The sequence below is a fragment of the Gigantopelta aegis genome, chromosome 11, assembly GCF_016097555.1.
Source record: "Gigantopelta aegis isolate Gae_Host chromosome 11, Gae_host_genome, whole genome shotgun sequence".
Classification (NCBI taxonomy): Eukaryota; Metazoa; Mollusca; class Gastropoda; order Neomphalida; family Peltospiridae; genus Gigantopelta; species Gigantopelta aegis.
In genome coordinates, this window is record NC_054709.1 from 4,866,854 (window position 1) to 4,890,623 (window position 23,770).

Below are 23,770 nucleotides of genomic sequence, written 5' to 3' on the forward strand. Positions count from 1 at the left end.
TTCATTCATTCTTTCTTTCTTAGGCATAGCCAGACGGCTGGTGTATCAAAAGTCGTGTTATGTTAGGTCCTGTCTGTGGGGGAATTGAATATAAAAGATTTCTTGCTACTAATAGGAAATAAAACATGTATAGCGTGTCTACTCTGAAGACCACACGTCAAACTTATTAAAGAGTTCACATCAAATAGCCGACGATTATTAAATCCGTGTGCTCTAGTTGTGTCGTTAAACAAGACAATGTTTTATTTTAGATACATGTTAATCAGACTGTCCAGTATTTACTATTATAGTTTAGATATTTCCGAGCTTCAGAGGATACCAGTTATATTTAGTCATTAGTACCAACGGACAAATGATCTTCTTTGAGCATTTCCCCCACAGCGACCGGCCTCGGTGGCGTCGTGGCAGGCCATCGGTCTACAGGCTGGTAGGTACTGGGTTCGGATCTCAGTCGAAGCATGGGATTTTTAATCCAGATACCGACTCCAAACCCTGAGTGAGTGCTCCGTAAGGCTCAATGGGTAGGTGTAAACCACTTGCACCGACCAGTGATCCATAACTGGTTCAACAAAGGCCATGGTTTGTGCTATCCTGCCTGTGGGAAGCGCAAATAAAAGATCCCTTGCTGCTAATCGGAAGAGTAGCCCATGTAGTGGCGACAGCGGGTTTCCTCTCAAAATCTGTGTGGTCCTTAACCATATGTCTGACGCCATATAACAGTAAATAAAATGTGTTGAGTGCGTCGTTAAATAAAACATTTCTTTCTTTTTTTTTTACCTTGGTTTGACACCCAATAGCCGATGTACTTTTACGTGCTGGAATGTCGTTCCACATTTATTCATTCGCCCGTCCGTCCGTCCGTCCGTCCGTCCGTCCGTCCGTTCATTCATTCATTCATTCATTCATTCATTCATTCATTCATTCATTCATTCATTCATTCATTCATTCATTCTTTCTTTCTTAGGCATAGCCAGACGGCTGGTGTATCAAAAGTCGTGTTATGTTAGGTCCTGTCTGTGGGGGAATTGAATATAAAAGATTTCTTGCTACTAATAGGAAATAAAACATGTATAGCGTGTCTGCTCTGAAGACCACACGTCAAACTTATTAAAGAGTTCACATCAAATAGCCGACGATTATTAAATCCTTGTGCTCTAGTTGTGTCGTTAAACAAGACAATGTTTTATTTTAGATACATGTTAATCAGACTGTCCAGTATTTACTATTATAGTTTAGATATTTCCGAGCTTCAGAGGATACCAGTTATATTTAGTCATTAGTACCAACGGACAAATGATCTTCTTTGAGCATTTCCCCCACAGCGACCGGCCTCGGTGGCGTCGTGGCAGGCCATCGGTCTACAGGCTGGTAGGTACTGGGTTCGGAACCCAGTCGAGGCATGGGATTTTTAATCCAGATACCGACTCCAAACCCTGAGTGAGTGCTCCGCAAGGCTCAATGGGTAGGTGTAAACCACTTGCACCGACCAGTGATCCATAACTGGTTCAACAAAGGCCATGGTTTGTGCTATCCTGCCTGTGGGAAGCGCAAATAAAAGATCCCTTGCTGCCAATCGGAAGAGCAGCCCATGTAATGGCGACAGCGGGTTTCCTCTCAAAATCTGTGTGGTCCTTAACCATATGTCTGACGTCATATAACCGTAAATAAAATGTGTTGAGTGCGTCGCTAAATAAAAACATTTCTTTCTTTCTTTTTCCCCCACAGCGAGGACAGCATATCACTATCACGGTTTTTTGATATACCAGTTGTAGGTCACTAGTTACGACGGTAAATATGGATGTGGTCGAATGCTATGCTGAAAATAGGCCAGACTTGAACATGAACTAGTAGTCTGTCTTTTGGACCATTTAAACAAATAAAGCTCTCACTTTTAAGAGGAAAGTTTTAAAGATTGAAATAATTTGTAAAGACAAAACGCTGCACACACGCGCACACACACGCACATATATTAATTTGAAAAAGGCTAAAATGCCGAAACATGTTATTAAACTACTAAACTGTTGGTGGTAGTGTTTTATATAATACACGCGCGAGCGCGCGCGCGCACACACACACACACACACACACACACAGATAGAAGGGGGGGGGGGGGAGCGGCAGCAGCAGTAATTGTAATAGTAGAGTAGTAATAACCTAAACAATATTAGTTGGGATGGTGGTACTGGTAGCAATAGTAGTAATATAATACCAGAAGCAAAAGTAGTACTAATAACAATGCCGTTGCCGTGGTTAGCACGAATAATCCCGTGGAATTTCAGTATTGTTTATATTTTACCATGCGTACTCAGACAAAATAGATACTGAACAGACATTAAAGGTAACGTTTCGCTGGGACTATCCTAATGAATAACAGTAAACATGTATAGTATATTTTACATTTTGAAAATTCCAGCGTACACTACAGCAATATATACAATGGGTTTGTTAAGAAAGATAACTACTCTACCGTCTACAGATTTCCGATACTCGGAATAAAAAACATCGGAAAGTGTTTAAATCTTAATAGATAAATACGTTCAACAAAAGCCGTTTTACAATATTTCTTCTAGCGATTTACTGAAACAACACGTCACAATAACAGTTTGAACACGTAGCAAAATAAGACCTAACGCACTTCGGTAAAGGTAGGCAAATAGAGAAATAAAACATCAAAATCCCATACGTTAATATTTATAAACCCATCTTTTGTATAGCTTCCGATTTGAACAACCCATCAAAGAAACTCTTTGTTGGAAAGAAATGACGTCTTCGTTTCTACGAGGGGGGAAAAAACAGGTTGGCGGTTTGACAAGCCCACTTTTCGATAGCGTCGGTAAACAATACGAAAAAAAAAGCCATCGTTCCCCTGGCATTTACAATATGGACTGCTAATTGTTTCTTCAGACTCGAGTACATATGCGATTCTCTCGTCAGCATCAATTTTACCCCATCAAATTGACGTGTTTGTTTCCGCGCCAAACTGGGCCACGGAAACTGGTAACAGCGCGTCCTGCGTCGCTTTGTTTGACGTGACAATACCGGAACTTGACAGCAGCTCTTCAAACGAAGGTAGAAACAAAAATGTCGATTATTTTAGTAAGGTGTACGCATCCTCTTGTTTCGTGGAACGGAGATAACTGCGGGCTCGTCAAAACAGTTGGAATACCGAGAATTCAAAACGAAATTTCATTAACCTGTTCGAAGCCAGACACGTACCTCCTAGCGCAGTTCAACTGTTGGTTGTTTTCAAACCAGTTACCGTGGCCAACTGCCGAAAAGTGTTTTGACCTTTGATGTACTATATATATATATATATATATATATATATATATATATATATATATATATATATATATATATATATATATATATATATGTTTTAGCCAATGTTCACAGATGTATTTCTTTGAAACATTTGTCAAAAGTGGCTAATTTAAAGCACAATCTATTAGCCTAATATTGAATGTTGTAGCCACTTTGTACAAAAAGATAGCAAACGAATATGTCAGTATACATGGTGGGCACTGAACAATTCTGCTCTACCGTCATGTTATTTCATTATGTAATTTAAAAATAACAGTTTGATAGATTTATTTTCAGCTTTGAAAAACAGGAAAGCTAAAGTTTGTTTTGTTTTACGATAACATTACAGTGCATAGATTAATTAATCATCGGCTATTGGATGCCAAACATAGGCAACAGAGGAAACCCGCTACATTTGTTCCATTAGGAGCAAGGGACCTTGTACATGTACTTTCCCACAGACAGAAAAGTTGTAGCCACTTTGTACAAAAAAGTAGCAATAGACCAATTTGGCAATATAAAGAGTGAAACCTGAATAATTCTGCTCTATCGTTATGTTATTTCGTTAGGTAAGATCGAAATAAGAAGACATGCTTTGTAATGCGACTATATACCTATGAAATGTTCACGAAAATAGAAAAAAAGTAATATATAATATTATTAGCGTATGGTAAAAAATTCAATATTATGGAACATAATTTATTTATACATACTAAAAAATACATTTGTAGATTATATTCATATACCTATGAAGTGGTTATAAAAATATCCTGGAATTTAATGCTTATGCTCGTTCGTGACATTGTCATTTGTTTTAATTATGAAGCGCATAAACCAGTCTAGCGGAAGTTTCTTTTTTTAATCCTGCTCGGCCTGGCTGGACTCGGCCCTGGTCTTAATGTTGAGTCTCGGCCCAGCATACTATTATTTAAATTCTACCCAAACACAAACGCTGTTTACCCTGTGCTAACAATGCTGTGGGTATATATACCTACAGTAACAATGCGGCGGGTATACGCCAAACCCTTGTGCTGGCACTAATTGCGAGCGGTACGGTTGTGAGGAACTGTACGTAGTAATTTGCACCCAGAATAAAGGTCGTTCACAGCAAGCCGATTATGGCAGAAAACAAACGAAAGAAAGACAGAAAGAAATCCGCTCAAAATAAATCGAGAGACTGTGACGCAACACTTGTTGACAGTCGGTCGATAATGTTTGACGACGATTACGCAATTTCCAATAGCATGCAATTGGCAATTTCCTACGACGATGACGTAACGGCCACGCTGATTACTTGCTACAACGACGTTAGCGTCACCGAAACCTCGACGACACAGTTTAGTATATATACATTGTTATGTGTTACATTGGCGATTCTAAATATAATTCTGGAGGTGTTTGCTTAATTCTGACATTTCACAAAGGAAAGCCACAAAGGAACTACAAAAGCGGCTACTTACAAACACGGGGCCGGAAGTTAGCTCAGTCGGTAGAGCGTTCGCCTGAGGTACTTGGTTCTTAGGATCGAACCTCCTCGGCGAACCTATTGTTTTTCTACTCCACAACCAGTGTCATTAATTGATATATCAAATGTCGTGGCATGTACTGCCATGGATATGTCTATGGCAAAGTACACACAAGAAATAATTTGCTGCTTACAAATGTAGCGAGTTTCCTCTGACGATTAAAGTGTCATAATTACCAAACAATAATTTATGTCTGACATCAAATAGCCGACGATTAATTAATCAATGTGGCATAGCGGTCTTGGTATACAAAACAAAGTTAACTTTTCATACAAACACTGTCCATTTTCCTGAAGGACGTTCTGACCATTGCAGCGGCTTAGAACGTGTCCGGAAATGACTCTCGTGTACACATATGTGTTATTACAACAGTATTGGGAACAGCAGGCCTCCTACCTGTGACTCAAGGACGCAATGGCTTGCAAAGGATATCACGGGAGTGGCGGCCCTCCTATATGCGATTCAAGGAGGACGCAATTACTTGTAAAATATATCCTGGGAGTGGCAGTCCTCCTAAAACGCGGCATCTGATAGCGATTCATAGAAGGCAATGACGACTTTGCCAAAATGATCTTTCGAGATAAGAAGACGTTTGTTTAGTTAAACAACACCACTTGTGCGCATTTATTAATCATCAGCTATTAGGTATATTTGTTTACATATAGTCTTAGAGACGAAACCCGCTATATTTTTTTTTCCATTAGTAGAAAGGGATATTTTATATGCACCATCCGACAGACAGCATAGCACACACCACGTCCTTTGATATGCCAGTCGTGGTGCTTTGGCTAGGACGACCGACCGCGCATCAAGCGAACGCTTTACCACTGGGCTACGTCCCGCCCCCGAGCGAGATAAAAGAATAACATTCAACATATTGTTTGAAAACTAATGAAAAACACAGTTAACATCACCGATCTCATACCTCAGGCGACATTTAGCTCAGTCGGTTGAGCACTCACTCGCCTGTGGTGCTTGCGTCGCAGGATCAAACTATATCGGTGAATCCATTGAACTGATTTTTTTTTTTTTTTCTCTCGTTACAACCAGTGCACCACAACTGGTCAAAGGCCGTGGTATGTGCTTTCCTGTCTGTGGGGAAAATGCATATAAAAGACTCCTTGCTGCATTAGGAAAAATGTAGCGGGTTTCCTCTCTAAGACTATATGTCAAAATGACCAAATGTTTGGCATCCAATAACCTATGACTAATAAACCAATATGCTCTAGTGGTGACGTTAAACAAAACAAACATATTTTTAACTATGGGGTACATCATTTTAATGTGAACTGACCTTTAATATCTGCACAATAAAGGTATGCATAATTTTCCCTTCACAACGCTTCCCAAGATGATTTTTGCTTTTCACAAGGGCTCTACACAACATACCTTATCGGTGTCTCGCTTGGGGGGTCACTCAGTGCATTAACCTATTGATTGCATGTGCTGGGCCGAGATATTACAGTCAAGTGGTTAGTAAAACGCCGCTTATGCTCTCCACAAACAATCCGAAACTTGATGTGAAATTCAAGCCCACAAACTACGGTGTGAGACCCTAAAAGCAACAGTCTCGTCACGTGGGCTTCTTGGCAATACCACCTTGGCAAATATGTTTTACTACCAAAGAACGTGTTGAGGTTATAGCCCAGACGAGCAGGAGTAGAGCAGTTTGTTTTGTTGACATATTAAAATGTGTTATTGAAAGTAAAAAAAAAAATGTTTAAAGGCATACTGTCACAGATTTAAGAACCTTATTTCTCTAAAACTTGATAATAAATAAAAATGACTTTAATTGTTGGAAACCAAATCTAGCTATCGCATCATCTTAACTGAACCATGATGGAGTGAAATACATTTCATTCCTCTCGGCAATTTTAGTTTTTGAATTATGGACCATTGCCATAATTAAATAATTTTCACAAAATATCATTAATAAATGGGAGTATGGTGTTATGAAGGTGGTTGAATAAAGTACATTTAGGGACAAATCAAATTATTTTTGTTCAGGCAATACTGTGTTAGACCATTAAATAGGTCAGTGGTCTGTGACAATATGCCTTTAAAGGTACTTGGTCCGTTTAGAAAATGGTATGGTATTTCTGTTTATAACCTCAGTTTCGTGCTTGAAATAGCGTTTGTTTTGTTTTGTTTCGATTTGCTTTGCTTTTGCCTTTTACTTTGTTTTAGCTTTTGCTTTCGTTTTTGCTAGGTTTGGTTTGGGTTTGGTTTTGATATTTGTTCTTATTTCGGGTTTGTTTTGTTTTGTTTCAATTAATTAATTAATTTGGTCCTGGAGCAACCGCGCGTCAAGCGATAGTTTGACCACTGGGCTACGTCCCATCCATGGATATTTACTAAGATGCATTTCTAAAAACAGAACATATTTTTCCCAGAAAAGATTCTGGATTGAGTTTCTATAAAGGTTGGACACCACCTTTACCTTTTACATGCACGTCAAAACATTTCTTTACGTCAGAATATATTCCCCCCAAAAGGGACACTATTATAAACTAATGAAGTTGATGATGATGATGATGATGATGATGGTATTGATGATGATAATTATGATTACGAATCGTGACTACGATGAAATGATGATGATGGTGATAATGATGATGATGACCATGGTGATGATGACGATGATGATGGTGATAATGATGATGATGACCATGGTGATGATGATGATGATGATGGCGATGATGATGATATTGATAATGATGATGATAATTATGATTACGAATCGTGCCTACGATGAAACAATGATGATGATGATGATGATGACGATGATGATCATAAGTATTACATGTATATTATATAAATAATGTATAAAAGCTGAATCAAAGAATAATTTAAAAAGAATCTTTATATCTACGCATTTACCTTTGTTTGACACCCATTAGGCGATGTACTGTTCGTGCTGGAGTGTCGTTTAACATCCATTCGTTCATTCATTCATTCGTTCATTCATTCGTTCATTCCTACCTACCTGATATAGGCATTATATATAACTGGAAACATGCCAGTGGTCAAAATGATATCTGGGTAAAAGTGATAAATGTCTACTACATAATGATCATTCAAAATCCCCATAAATAGTTACAAATCTGGACGTTCTAATGTTAACACAATTTACGGAAAGCAATTATACATGGATATTATTTATTTATTTTAAATTAACATTAGATATACGTAAAAAAAAAAGTAAGTCCATTTATGTAAGTCGGACTTATTTGTCCCGACTGTCAATGCCATAACTTAATACTGGTTTCTTATCTGATTAGTCGGAGCTAGTCTCGTGCTCACAAATAAATCATGTTACAGAAGTCTGCGATTTGTGAACGCTTGACGACTAATTGTCGGCAGATTGAGAATAATTTGTCAAGCCTGGAAAATAAACTATTACAGAAGTAAACACCAATATAACGTCTGTGTCACTTCGGCCCCGTGTCACCTTGGTGCTTCAAGTATGAGAGACTTAAACCTTGAACTGTAACTCAGATAAACTCGATTCATCACGTCAGAAACAGTTCCACGAGAAATAGCAATCAGTTCAAATAGATTTGTTTTTGAGCAGATTTTCGTTAATGCGAAATGGAGGGCCGATTTCTTGACGACAGTTCAAATTCAGTTTGCGTGAGGATCAACTAAATTGGCGCATGTGTAGAAAATAGTGCAAGTGAGTCTAGACTGTGGTGAGCGGAGGTCTTAGTAGGGCCAGGTCATGATCTCCAGAAAATACATTTAAAAAAGGAAAATTGATTTGGAGCACGGGGTTTCCCCTGCACACAAATTATCATGGGTGAACCAGTTTCGGTGAACATAAGCATTCGGTTCTAAATCATATCAATATTTACAAACAGACAGTTGTTATTCAAATACCTACCTTTTTATTAATATTTCTACGCTTCAAACGAGCACTAAACTGACTGCTAAGTTTACCGCACGTACGTCAAAAACTGTAGCATGCATCAGCAGTAAATATTGTTAACCACGTAACCTGTTTCGGTGAGTTATACATTTAGTTGTATAGTTTTACAGCAAAAACGTTCGAACACAGTGTTTTATCAAAACATGTATGTTGCTCAACAAAACATCTACTTATAATAAGTTATTAAAAATATGTTAAATATGGCAAATTACTAATTGAGCCCTCGAGAACCAATGTTAACAAATAACATTTTAAGAAAACCAATATAACAATTACGATGTCTTGCAATCCTTTTATAAGTTGAGTAAATGAATGGCTTGTAATGGTAAAATTGTTTGGTTAAAAATATAAGCTGCATTCTGAGTTTTAATATCCGGAAAGATGTTTATGTTAAAACATATAACGACCATATATTTTTGGAAAGTATTTGAGTTTTACAAGCACACGCCGAGACAATCATGTGACTTCAATAACCAGATGCCAGTACAGCCGAGAACAGACAGAAATAGTTTTTAAAATTAAGTTTTCTTTCACATTACAGTGTTTGAAAATCACAGGAAAAAAAATGTATGAAGAAATGTGCTGTGTTTATGAGTGGGTAAAGTTCAATCTTGCTTTCTTTCCTCGTTTTAACTTTACTTTTACGAACATTTCTGTGAATATGACAGACATTTGTTTACTTCCCCACGCAAAAGTCAACGACGTTATAAATATTCAAATGCACGTGCTGTTGCGCAAAACTGACGCACCCACCGAAACAAGACCCTCATCGAAACAGGTCCACGGACGATATGTGTAAATACAAAAACAATTCTTACCAAATAACCATCAAATTACATAGATTAAATATCATTTTAATACAGGGGTGAAGCCAAAATGCTAGAACAGCCAAGGTATGAATGAATGAATGAAAACATGAACAAATGAACGAAAGAACAACGAATAAATGAATGAACAAATGAACGAGCGAGCGAGTGAATGAATGGATGGATGAATGGATGGATGGATGGATGTTTAATGACACCCCAGCACGAAAAAATCATCGACTATTGGGTGTCAAACTATGGTAAATCCAAACATGAAGTGCATAGGGATCGAACTTAAGAATTTGTCTCCAACGGCAATTTTTTAAAGAATTGCCATGGGTGAAACGTCCGACCGACGGTTATTGTGAGCCTGCCTATGGCAATTTTAAAAAAAGTGACAAATAAACATGACTGAAAGGCTTTTTGCTCTATGTAGACATATTTCAAATGTGAAAATGTTAAATATTGGCAGACAATGAATGTACACCAGGTGTATATATTTTGCCATTGTTGAGGAGATTTACCGATGGCAGAAAACTGCCATCGGTGATGGTCTCTACCTACAGCAATTTATATTTTAACGACGGCAATTGCCGTCGGTGCCGTGGTTAAGTTCGAGCCCTGTGTGCAACAGCCAAGGTATGCCGCTTCATCTCCAGTATCTCTAATTAATCCATAATGCGGGACACAGAGACTAAAGGTACAACTGCGCGTGTTTTACATCGGCTGTTCCATCACTTATCTTCAAAACAACAACAAAAAAACAACCAAACATTACCTATGTAATTTGATGATAAGCTACAAAGATTTGTTTGTACACTGATATGTTTTTCAAACACAATATGTTGAGTTGATATAGGTTTACAACGTATTAATATGTTTTTACGTGAATTTTAACTTTAGTCATTATAAAGTTACATGCCAATTCATCGGTTCCCTTTGGTCCAGAATCTGAAAGAATTGACACAAGCACTAAAAGAAGAATGACTGGCAATCGTGTGTTACAAATCGTGATTCATTATGAGCATGAGAAGGCGTGTTAATGACGTCATTTTCTGCACGTGCTGAATACATGAAGTACTGATGACGCTATAACCACAATTTATCTATCCTCACTGATATTTTAAGTAGTATGTGTATCAATTGAATGAATGAATGAATAAATAAATGAATGAATGAATGAATGAATGAATGAATGAATGAATGAATGAATGAATGAATGAATGAATGAATGAATGAATGTTTACAAACACCCCAGAAGGAAAAATACATCGGCTATTGGGTGTCAAACTATGTCAGATGCGTCAATGAACTGACGATCAACATCAGTATAACAATTTAAAAGTTTAATTAAAACACAGTGTAAAGAGCTGTGGGGAAAAAAATACGACTATCACAAGTATGTAAAATTGAAATTTAGAATAAAATTTATTATTTCGGAGAAATGTTAACACAAGTTCAGGGTGGAATCGAAATGATTCCAAAACATTCCTCCTGCAAAATATATCTGTCCTAGTTGGCGTTAGCTCAGATACACTCCACCAAACTGTATCATGAAGTGGCGACAGCGGATTTTGTCTCTATATCTGTGTGGTCCTTTAAAAATGTGTTGAGTGCGTCGTTAAATAAAACATTTCCTTCCTTCTTTGTAAAATTCGACAATTTAATACTGAAAACATTTCATAAAACCAAATAATTATTTAAATTTGTGGTTTGTTTCTTTTTGTTCCTTGACAACATACCTATATACAAGTTTCCGTTCCGATATTTAGACATTAAACTGTAATTCCGTTCCATTTGATCATGCAAGTAGAACACATTAATTTTTTTAATAATTTAATCGTGCCTAAAGTTTGCTGATGTATATATACTAATTAAATTATGAGACGGTGGAAACTATAAAACGTACTTTTCTAATCAAGACAGTATTCGAATAATCACACCGAAATTTAAATATAGAATTTGACTGCTGACAAACAAAACAAAAACCTATTGAGTATTACTGAAAATTACACCCGTAAGATGGTCATCTAAAAACACTATTTATATTAAAATAGAAATGTTTAAATGTTAACTAGATTATAAGTGAAATCTAAAACAAGACTGAAGAAACACACATCAAAGAAAGAAGAAAACAAGTGAAGAGCTATTGTAAATGTATGTATGGATGTATGGATGGATGGATGTATGCATGCATGTATGTATGAGCACTAAACTGGCCGCAAAGTAGCTAAGTTTACTGCACATGCGTCAAAAACTGTAGCATGCATCAGCAGTAAATAATATTGTTAACCACGTAACCTGTTTCCGTGAGTTATATGTTTAGTAGTATAGCTTATAGTTAATAATTAATAGTATACTTCAGACTACAGATTTAAATGTTCGTAAAGTATAAAAAGAGATCAACAACGTTATCCGTGGTTATCTAGGACTTATAGTTTGTGAGAAATGGAGCTTAAAACAAAACATTAACGTTCAACTAAATGTAAAAATATTTTAATTACAAATGTCTAGTTAATTATTAAAAACAAACAATTGATAAAACAAGATTCATCGATCTAGGACTTACATATTGTGAGATATGGAGCTAAACGCAAAATATTAACACAAAATATATTTTAACGAAAAATGTTAAATTAGTGAATTTTTAATTATTTTCAAATGTTCTGTGATGAACATCCACAGATGCCAGTATAAACCAAGTTTCATTGGTGTATAGTTTGCGAGGAATCGATTTAAACGCGGCACTTTACCGATCAGCAAAAAGCAAATATATTTTAATTAAACATTTTTAATTAATTAGACTTTTAAAAATTATTTTCACATGCGTTGTGATGAACATCCATAGGAACAAATATAAACCATTAATTGATGTATGACATATAGTTTGTGAAAAATGGAAGTAAACGCAAAACTTTCATGTTAAGATATATGTAAAAGTATTTTAATTTAAACTGTTTAACTTCTTTTTAAATTTATGATTCGTTTTACCTGCACTGTGCAGGCTGTGGCGAACACTCCACAGTGCAACTACAAGCCAATTTTCACTGACCTAAGACTTACAGTTTGTACGCAAAACGTTAACGCAGACGTGGACGTAGTCGCCGCCACATCCGTCGTAAAGGCGGGACAAAAAGTAATAACAGACTAAAATAATAATAATAATAATAATAATAATAATAATAATAAATTAAAAATAATAAAACCATATAACTCGGAACAAAACAAAATGTATAAATTAATGCAATAAACATTTATGGGTAATGGGTACCTATGTGTCCTATGTGTTACAATAAGTCATTTGATAATTTCCACTAGCTCACTAGTGCATTTGTCGAACTCTGACTAAGTACCGTGAAATCCTTTATTTTGCAAAAATACACATTTTATTGGGTACTTAAATTCGTGAATAGAAACAGTATGTAATAAATTCCTATAATATGTATTATAATATGTATATATGTATGATATTTTCGTTGTTATCTTTATTTCATTGACTATAGTAATGCCCGAATTACACAAAAATTAAACCACCAGAGTTTGAAACCGATGCAAGGTATCCCCAAAAATGAAACAGCGATTTTTCGCAAAAATGTGAAGTTGCTAGGAAAAACTTTAATTAAATATCTTAAATGGAAAATGACCCCGAAATTGTTGCAGATAAAGCACAGATTAAATATGAGGTGCTACACTGTTTATTGGTGTAGTACCTGGGTGTGTTGATACGCTGTCTTTTGTCAGTTTTATTAGAAAACGTTATAGTAACAGACCCTAGTTTCAACCTATGAACATGGACATTAAGTATAGTTAATCTACAAACCTGTAACACATTTCGCTAGAGTTACAACAGTGAAACAAGAGTCCGTAACGTTGAAACAGTAAAATACCTTTAACAAAATAGACTAGAAATGAACTCCATAACCGTTACATCTCTGACGCACATGCGTTTAAAAAAACCCAAAAAAACAACACACGAAACAGAACAAAACATTTTGTGATATTAAAAACACCAGAATGACCAGAATAATTTCGGATATATAAAAATGGATAATCTAAACAATAAAATCTAAGTAATATATGATATTTCAATTATCCAAAACGACTCTAATTGAGAAAAACATACTTTAGTGTTTAAAAACTAGCGTGAGCCAATTTAACTTTATCGGCATTACGAATTGATTTGGTCCACTGGAACCTGAACACCTTTGAAAATTTCGATAATCATGAATGGCTCGTTGGAAGGATTTCCCGTCTGGAAAAACATCCTTACTCGGATTAGCAACAGTAAACACGAGTCTGACATTAAATGTCAAGAAAGCAGCTACAGTACACAACAAATTTAAGAAGAATTTTAACACTGCGCGATTCTGTTGACTTGAATTTGACCCTGGCGTCTGTCGCAAAAAAATCAAACACAAAAAAACCCGACGTTCACCTTCGGCAATCTTAGATCATTTCCGACAAAACAAATCAAGCATATAGAAAAGTCGCTTCATGTTCTATATATTCAGTGGGGGAGGGGGCACGGTGGCCATAGCCCCCTCAATCAAACTTTAAAAAAAAACCTGTATTAAATTGTTTTAAATCATACATACATACATATATAGTGTGGGTTGTCCCCTCCCTCCCCCCACCCCAATATATGTTGGCCCTCCAGTATAAATTCCTGACCGGTCTCAGTGGTGTCGCCATCGGACATAAGGCTGGTAGGTACAGGGTTCGCAGCCCGGTACCGGCTCCCACCCAGTGGGTAGGTGTAAGGCTACTACACCCTCTTCTCTGTTACTAACAATTAACAACTAATCCACTGTCCTGGACAGACATCCCAGAGCTTTAACATCAATCGGATATAAGCACGAACAATAATTTGAAATGAAAATGACCAGTGTATATATTAACAATCATAAAATATTAGCTTTCTTAAAACTTAGCGACATCCAAATAAGTGACACGTTTGCTATCTATACAAGAAACTTTAGCGAGGTCGGCATATTAGACAGCAAAATAATAATAATAATAATAATACCTTAAGTTGCATGATCATCTCAAATGATGCGTTTGATATATTTTGACGTCGTGCAACCTACAGACAAAATTGCAGTAATGTGCATGTTAACTAACTATTGAGTTTTTTTCTCTACTTCTGGTTTAATCAACATCATATAACCATTGTTGTGTGATTCATCAATCACTACCAGGACAGTCTCGCTCTTTTCTTCTTCGAAACAGTCTGTTGTATGTCTCTTTACATTTACATGTCTCTCTCTCTCTCTCTCTATATATATATATGACTTTGTCTCTTTCTCTTTCTGTCCCTGTCTGTCTGTCTCTGTCTCTCTGTCTGTTTCTCTCTGTCTCTGTCTGTTTCTCTCTGTCTCTGTCTGTCTGTCTCTCTGTCTCTCTCTCTCTGTCTCTCTCTCTCTCTCTCTCTCTCTCTCTCTCTCTCTCTCTCTCTCTCTCTCTCTCTCTCTCTCTCTCTCTCTCTCTCTCTCTCTCTCTCTCTCTCTCTCTCTCTCACTCTCTCTCTTTGTAGTCTGTATATTTGCACACTACAGAGAAAGACACATGTCGGTACATCCGATACGTCACGTGACGTCTCAGCGATATAGCCGCCACTTAACGCTCAAAATGAAAATCACTCGTAAATATTCCGAAGTTTGTCGAACACTCGAACGCGTCACTCAAATGATATTGTACGTATAACAGTTGATAAAAAATAGATAATTTTATTATGTTCCATAACACACGTACACGCAGTTATACCACAAGTACACGTTACTAGCATTCTTTGCAGTAGCCTACTAGTAACACGGGTACCAGTTGACGGAGGGGAGGGGGCGTGAGGGGGTACGCGAATAATGAAGCGAGCGCCAATGCTACGCTGCTGAATTGTATGCGCGCGCGTCTTTTGATGTTGCACTAAAGTTTTGAAAAATATGTATATATCCTGAAATGTAGGTGTTTTGTTTAACGACACCACTAGAACACATTGCTTTATTAATCATCAGCTATTGGATGTCAAACATTTGGTCATTTTGACATACAGTCTTAAAGAGGAAACCCGCTACATTGTTGTCCCATTAGTAGCAAGGGATCTTTTATTTGCACCATCCCACAGACAGGATAGCACATACCACGGCCTAATATGCCAGTCGTGTTGTACTGGCTGGAACGAGAAATATCCCAAAGGGCCCACAGACGGGGATCGATCCAAAACCGACCGCGCATCAAGCGAGCGCCTTACCATTGGTTTACGTCCCGCCCCTGTAACGCAGGTAACTACTGATATATAGGCAACAGATTTCAAATGCAATGTTCACGAAGAATTGTTTTTTTTTTTTTTTTTTTGCAGATGCCTGATCACATTCATGTACAAAAAAATTTTTTTGGATACCGAACAACTGTACGACCCAATCACCTAAACCGTTACAAAAACAATCGCAAACATTATGAATATTTATAACAAAACGATAATTTTGAAATTTATTATTTTCAAGTTGCTTTGTTTATTTATACCGAATGTCGATACACAAAAAAACAAACCCAACAACAACAAAAACAACAACAACAAAAAACTATGCAACAGATATCCTACCAGATTGAAAACAATAATTACGAAGCCACCCCCCCCCCCCCCCCCCCCCCCCCCCCCTGCCCAAATCAACCCCCAGACCCTATAGTCAGTATTTCTCGCCCCGGTCATGTCCGACGTCTTACTGTCTTTCTGTTTCAATTTTTCTCTAGTAAATCTAAATCTGTTGAACTGACTTGACGTTTCCGTGAAAGTTTTATCCAATATGTGTCCACCGATCAATCTTCAATAACGAATTTAGCAGACACCGACAGACAGTTCGAACGGATTTTAATCTGATCATATCCAGAAATGTGCACACCGTCTCGACTTTATTGTATTAACCGTTGTCATTAATGTTATATAACCTCCATGGTTTAACCTCACTGGGTCTTGTTTGGTTCCAGTTCGTGAATCTACAAACGCAGTTGTTTAATGTTTACCCTTGTATATCTGTCTGTCTGTCTGTCTCTCTTCTGTCTATCACCTATGTATCTATATCTATCTGTCTGTCTGTCTGTCTGTCTGTCTGTCTATTATCTATCTGTCTGTCTAAATGTAAATCTGTCTACCTATCTACCTATATGTCTGTCTGTCTGTCTGTCTGTGTATCTTCCCCTCTCTATCTATCTATCTACCTACCTACCTACCTACCTACCTACCTACCTACCTACCTACCTACCTATCTATCTATCTATCTATCTATCTATCTATCTATCTATCTACCTACCTACCTACCTACCTATCTATCTATCTACCTATCTATCTATCGCTTTCCCTGTCTAGTTCTGATGTCTATTCTTCCATCCATTATCCTCTCACAAGCTGTTCTATTCCTCACCCCCGGGCCTCTGCCTCCTACTTAGTAGGCTAAGACCCACCCAAATCTGGCGTACATATTAAGGCCCGTCACTGTGTTGATGACGCGTGTTGTGTTGATGGTGCGACGTTGATGTCTTACGACGACGTCACAATAGCTGTCTGTGTTTGACTTGCGATGTATACCGCCTAACAGTTCGCGCTTGTTGTTCGTGTAATCCTAGGCTAAGTCGGATTAATCGCTTTGCTGCATCGTAATGTATCGCTTGTTACCGGAAACACTGCTGTCGCGCGACGGACCAAAGGGCGCTTTGCGGTTAGCTGAATACAGAAATCAGAACCTACCGTCCACCGTTTGAGTTCCCCCCCCCCCCCCCCCCTCTCTCTCTCTCTCTCTCTCTCTCTCTCTCTCGCTGTCTCTCTCTGTCCGTCTGTCTGTCTCTCTCTGTCTCTGTCTCTGTCTCTCTCGCTGCTCTTTTCCTTCAACCTCTCTCTCTCTCTCTCTCTCTCTCTCTCTCTCTCTCGCTGCTCTTTTCCTTCAACTCTCTCTCTCTCTCTCTCTCTCTCTCTCTCTCTCTCTCTCTCTCTCTCTCTCTCTCTCTCAATCTCTCTTTCTCTCTCTCTCAATATCTGACAGAGACACAGGCAGATTTAGAAATAAATGACTTAAGAAACTGATTTTATTTTGAAATCGTAATTCAACGATTTGCGACATACTGCAAAATGCTTTCTTAAAATAGAGATATAAGATCAGTCTGTTCTGTCATCACCGAATACATTTATTATGCATATTTGTTGCTTGTATTTTTTTTTTTTTACTGTTATAGTATTTAATCATGGTTCAAGCACGCTGTCCTGGGAACAGCCCAGCTTCAAAATATTTTTTATTGGTTTATCATTCAAGACAAAGAACGTTTTTGGTAACATTTAGTGCTTGGAAAAATCATTAACTGGAAATTTTTTGGGGCAAAAAAAAAACCCTGTCCGTATTAACGAGGATTCACTGTATAAAAGGTTGTAAATAACAGTAGCGAGGGAAATAAAATTGTTTGAAATCGCTGACATATTTCCGGACGGGATTTACAATAATAAAGTACGACGCTTAACACGAAATCGTTTTAGTCCTATATTAGACGATGGTTAACGGTGAGACGAAAATTCCTCTTATCTCGAATAAAAGACCAATATTGCTGAAATCCAGAGTCGTTTTCGCGTCTTTCTTCGTCTTGTTCCGTTGGCTTGCAACCAATTCAAGGGTCTATATTGCTCATTCAGCGCCGAACAATATTAATTCCACTCTAATCGAAAAACGAATTCTCCAGAAATACACTAAATTGGTCTACGTAGCGTAACAATACTTTTTTTTAAAATCAATGTAATTTCTGCTATAAATCTAGAAAAACGAATCACCCAAAGTACGCTAAATTAGACTACGAAATCAAACAATACGTTTTCTTAAATTGACGTCATTTCTGCTGTCAATCTAGAAATTGTAATAGGCGTATGTCTGTTAGTTTATTCGCTGGCAGTAATATACTATTACGTTGTAGACGTTTTTGTGTTATCGCTTATTGATGAAAAGTTTAATTTCATGCCGGGGGAAACGAGGGGCAGGGGGAGGGGGGTGATGGACGTAACCCAGTGGTTCAATGCTTGCCTGATGTGCGGACAGTATAGGATCGATGCCCGTCGATAGGCTCATTTCTCGTTCAAGCCAGTGAACCACAATTAGTATATCAAAGGCTACCATGCCAGTGGGATGGTGAGTATAAAAGATCCCTTGATACTAATGGGAAAATGTAGCGGGTTTCCTCTCTATGTCTATATGTCAGAATTATTAATGTGCTCTAGTAGTGGTGTCATTAAGCTAAACGAATTTGAATTATAATTTTGTGTGTTGGCGGTCGTATAATATTAGTTTGTAGTAATTTTTGTGTTGTCTCTTATATTTACTGATGTACGATTTATCTGTATGTATTTAACGACCTACTGGCTATGTTAATACTAAATCACCAATGTGGAATTATTGACGATGGATGACAAGGACACATATATGATTTAAAATAATAATAATAATTACTGATAGCGGCGATTTAATGGATTCAAAAAGAAAGGTATTCTGAAAATATTTCTAAATATATATTGCAGCTGACTGACTGACTAACTGACCGACTGGTTGGTTGGATGGTTGGTTGACTGATGGACTGACTGACTGATTGACTGATTTATTTATTTATTATTTATTGATAAATTCATGAATTGGTTTATATTCGGTGTTTTGTGAATGTTTAACAACTATAACTTGGATACTGACATTATGTAGTTTATATCCAAATGTAATTGACGTTTGATATATTATTCATTCACAAGGTTTATACACAATTATATGAAGGCAAAATTCAAGCACGAGTTTAATCATTTTTAAACGTTAAAATTACAGTTTTCAGTGGCGTTTGCGTTCACCGTATTCAATTGGTAACACTAGGTAACATATATTGTGGTCAGTATTTGTAATAGTGAGTTAAACAATATTCAGTATTTGTGATGAAATAACGCTGACCTGTAAAAGGTATCAGTAATAACAGCTGACAATTTTGGAATGACAAGAAAATAAACTTGAGGAAGATAAAGTTTAATATTTATTAGCCGACGGAATATGCAATTCCAGCTGTTTTCAATATGGTTTCCTCAAATTCAAGGACTTTCTGTATGCTTTAACAAATTCAAGGACTTTTCCTGTTTTAATAAAATTCAAAGACTTACCGTATGTTTTAACAAATTCAAGGACTTTCCGTACGTTTTAACAAATTCAAGGACTTTCCATATGTTTTAACAAATTCAAGGACTTTCCTATGTTTTAATAACATTCAAGGACATTCCATATGTTTTAACAAATTCAAGGACATTCTGTATGTTTTAACAAATTCAAGGACTTTCCGTATGTTTTAACAAATTCAAGGACTTTCCGTATATTTGAACAAATTCAAGAGTTTCTCATTATAACAACTCCAATTCAAGCATTTTTCAAATCTGTATGAATCTGTTTCATACCACGACCTTTAATCATATAATATATAAAATACCTAATTGTATAAGTGTTACTGTTGAATGTTTTAAGATGTGTATATCATTATACGGATAGTACATTAAGATTTATTAATAAATCACGTGCCATTTTAATAGTATTGTACATGAACATGTAAAATAGGCATGTTGATTCGTAGAAATATTTTAAGATAAATTGAGATTATCACTACGTAAATAAAGCTATTACAAGCACTATGATAAATCGGAGATGGTTAGATGTTTGCGGAATCAAATATTTTAAAGGGACAGACCCTAGTTTCAACCCGTGAAAAATTAACGCTAAGTTTAGTTAAATCTACAAACCTGTAACACATTTGGATAAAGCTACAATTGAGTGAAACATGAGTCTGTGACTTTGAAATGGTGAAATACCCTTTAAACATAGACTAAAACTCGACTCCATAACTGTTACTTCTCAGACGCACGTGCATTTTAAAAAAAAAAACACTTCGAATGTACGGAAATTGATAATCTAAACCATAAAATCTAAGTCAAGTATGATTCAGTTATCAAAAACGGCTATAATAGTCAAAAATATGCCTTAGTGTTTAAAACAAATCACCATCTGTCATATTAATTGAAGAACAATATACCACATCAATTGCCTTATAGTCACAACCCCAAGTTTGAATCCGTAAAATCAGACACTAACTTTAGGTAACATATCTGCTTACAATTACAACAGAATTTTTTTTTATTATTTAACGACGCACTCAACACATTTTATTTACGGTTATATGGCGTCAGACATATGGTTAAGGACCACACAGATATTGAGAGGAAACCCGCTGTCGCCACTACATGGGTTACTCTTTCCGATTAGCAGCAAGGGATCTTTTATTTGCGCTTCCCACAGGCAGGATAGCACAAACCATGGCCTTTGTTGAACCAGTTATGGATCACTGGTCGGTGCAAGTGGTTTACACCTACCCATTGAGCCTTACGGAGCACTCACTCAGGGTTTGGAGTCGGTATCTGGATTAAAAATCCCATGCCTCAACTGGGATCCGAACCCAGTACCTACCAGCCTGTAGACCGATGGCCTAATTACAACAGAGTGAAACACGAGTCAGTGATGATAAAACGGCGACACACACTCTAAAATAGACTAGAGCTCCTCCCTCTCCATAACCGTTACTTCTTAGAAGTACTTGCATACGACATTTAGGGTTATGAACAATTAATTTTGTGGCTTTACAAATACCATGCTGACCAAAAGCACTTCAGATGTAGGGAAATGAATAATCTAAACAATACAATCTAAGTAATGCCTGGTTTAAATTATCAAAAATGTTTTTAAGAGTGAAACATACGCCGCAGTGTTTAAAAACTAGGGTCTGTCGCTTTACATTAAATTTATGTCAATATTAAATTAACCAAGAACAAGGCAAGATTAATAACAGTATATAATGTGTTTTTTCTTCTGAAAACGTATCTGGCTAACAACAGACAAGAGAAGATTATGTTAAATCTGATAAATGTACGAAACAAAAATATTAATGTTTTTTTTTAATGTTTTTTCTTCTGAAAATAACAAAGTTTAACACTTACAAACTGTAGACTACTTTACTACCTATATTATATATACATGATTTATGTGTTTTAGGCTTCCACAAAATATTTTGAAATCGTATGACAAATAAAAATTAATAATTTTGTTGCTGAATTAAAATGAAATTAAGTTTGGTTAATGGGTGGAAGCAATACAGTAATCAGCTAATTTATACACACGCACACGCACACGCGCGCACACACGCACACACACACACACGCACACACACACATACACACACATACATACATATATACATATATATATATATATATATATATATATATATATATTGTTTAAACTGTTTTTTGAGGATACGCACAATAAATATTAAACTACATCCATATCCGTTAGATATACCATTTATCTTAAAACTCGTTTAAAACGTATCGTTAAGTTCCGTTTTGTAAAGTGTCTATCGACAGCACATGTACATGTTATTCTGTATTTATAATACAGGTGTGTAAACATGTTTAGGTTTTGTAAAAGTCTACCGTTTTAAATCATTGTAATTTAACGTCAAAAGTTACTTACATAATATTGTTATGGTAATCAGATTTAAAAAAATAATTATGCAAACGCTTAGTAGTATGATTGGCAAACCACAAAATAGCGTAAATATAGAAACATAGCTGAATAATCCGTATAATGATGCGCGAATATATATATCTATATATATATATATATATATATATATATATATATATATATATATATATATATATATATATATATATATTTTTTTATTTTTTTTATTTATTATTTTTTATTTTTTATTATTATTATTATTATTATTTTTTTTTTAATATATTGGGATTCAAACTGAATAACTTTAAATAAGTTAAAGACAACTTAACTAGTATGTGCGTTTCATGTGTTATTCAGTATATCTATTCAAGAAGGTTATAAGCATTCAATATATTTATATTGTTCTTCAGTAGTTGGAAAAGAACATAAAGACACGAAAAAACACACCTGTTAACGAAGAGAAATGCATAGGTATTGATATAGTGAGAAACTGTTGATTTCTTTACTGGTAATAAAAGAAAGAATGACAGAGAGAAAGAAAAAGAGAGAAAGAGAGAGAGAGAGAGAGAGAGAGAGAGAGAGAGAGAGAGAGAGAGAGAGAGAGAGAGAGAAAATATTGATAGAACGAATGAAAGACAAAAAGAAAGAAACGAAAATATTAAAGAGTAATAAGCTATATCATCAAATACACGATGTTCAGAAAAAAATAAAAATAAATAAATAACTAATACTATAGAACACAATTACTTAAAGTTAATAATTAAAATATAGAATCAATTAATAATATTAATTAAAAAAATATATAAATAACAATATTAATATAATGCACAGTAAATAATCAAAATACTAAAAAAAAAAGAAAACAAAAAAAAAACGAAAAAAGAATGAATAATATTCAAATAATATATAAATGAAAATAATACTATTTTGCATAACAATAAATTTTAAAAACAAAATACCTGTGACATTATTCGATCAGCCCCCGTTCCTTCCTCATCTTTAAAATAAATGTCTGAATTTCTGTTCACCACAAGGTCTTTGAATTTGGAATCTTTTCTTCTGATGGGTCCATCGGGCAGACCGCTGGCCCCTATGGTATTTTCCGACACGTTAGGAACATGCTGTTTGAAAACTAAAGGGGTTAACTTCCGCGGCCTCCGTCGCCGCCCTGATCCCCGTCCCGGTCCGCATTCCAGGGATAAAGTAGTTAGAAGTAGTAAACTTATCACAACTGCTTGCACGGATTTCCACGATACTAAGCTCGGCATGTTACGTTTCTCTCCGGATTAGGTTGCCTTGGATACGCGCGACTTGCGTACTTTAACCACAACACCTAGTAATAAGTTACAAGGTATGAAGACACCTTTGAAATACATAAATATCTTGAAATGGCCAACACTGGTATATATATGTATTTATATATATATGTGTATATGGGTTTTTTTGTTGTTTAATATTCAACATTCAATATTCAACCGAACAGTAATATTTCCATTTTCCAACAGGCGCCTTCTTCACGAATGTAATATATCTATCTACGGTGAAGATCATTTATCCAGGTGAAAAGAGAAAACAAAACACCTTAAAATCAGCTCCGTGCCCGTTTGTTACTCGATTCGATATTTTGTCACGTTACAGTGCAGAAGTCAC

General features: G+C 36.1%; 1 protein-coding gene across 1 annotated transcript in view; it reads right to left on the reverse strand.

The window, feature by feature from the left end:
* Positions 1 to 23,472, reverse strand: part of LOC121385425 (sonic hedgehog protein A-like) — a 51,941-nt gene extending 28,469 nt beyond the window's left edge. Inside the window, exon 1 of the mRNA XM_041516101.1 lies at positions 23,080 to 23,472. Coding sequence (XP_041372035.1) covers positions 23,080 to 23,388 — 309 coding nt within the window. The 5' untranslated portion in view covers positions 23,389 to 23,472. The remainder of the gene's footprint in view (positions 1 to 23,079) is intronic.
* Between the last annotated feature and the right edge of the window lie 298 nt (positions 23,473 to 23,770).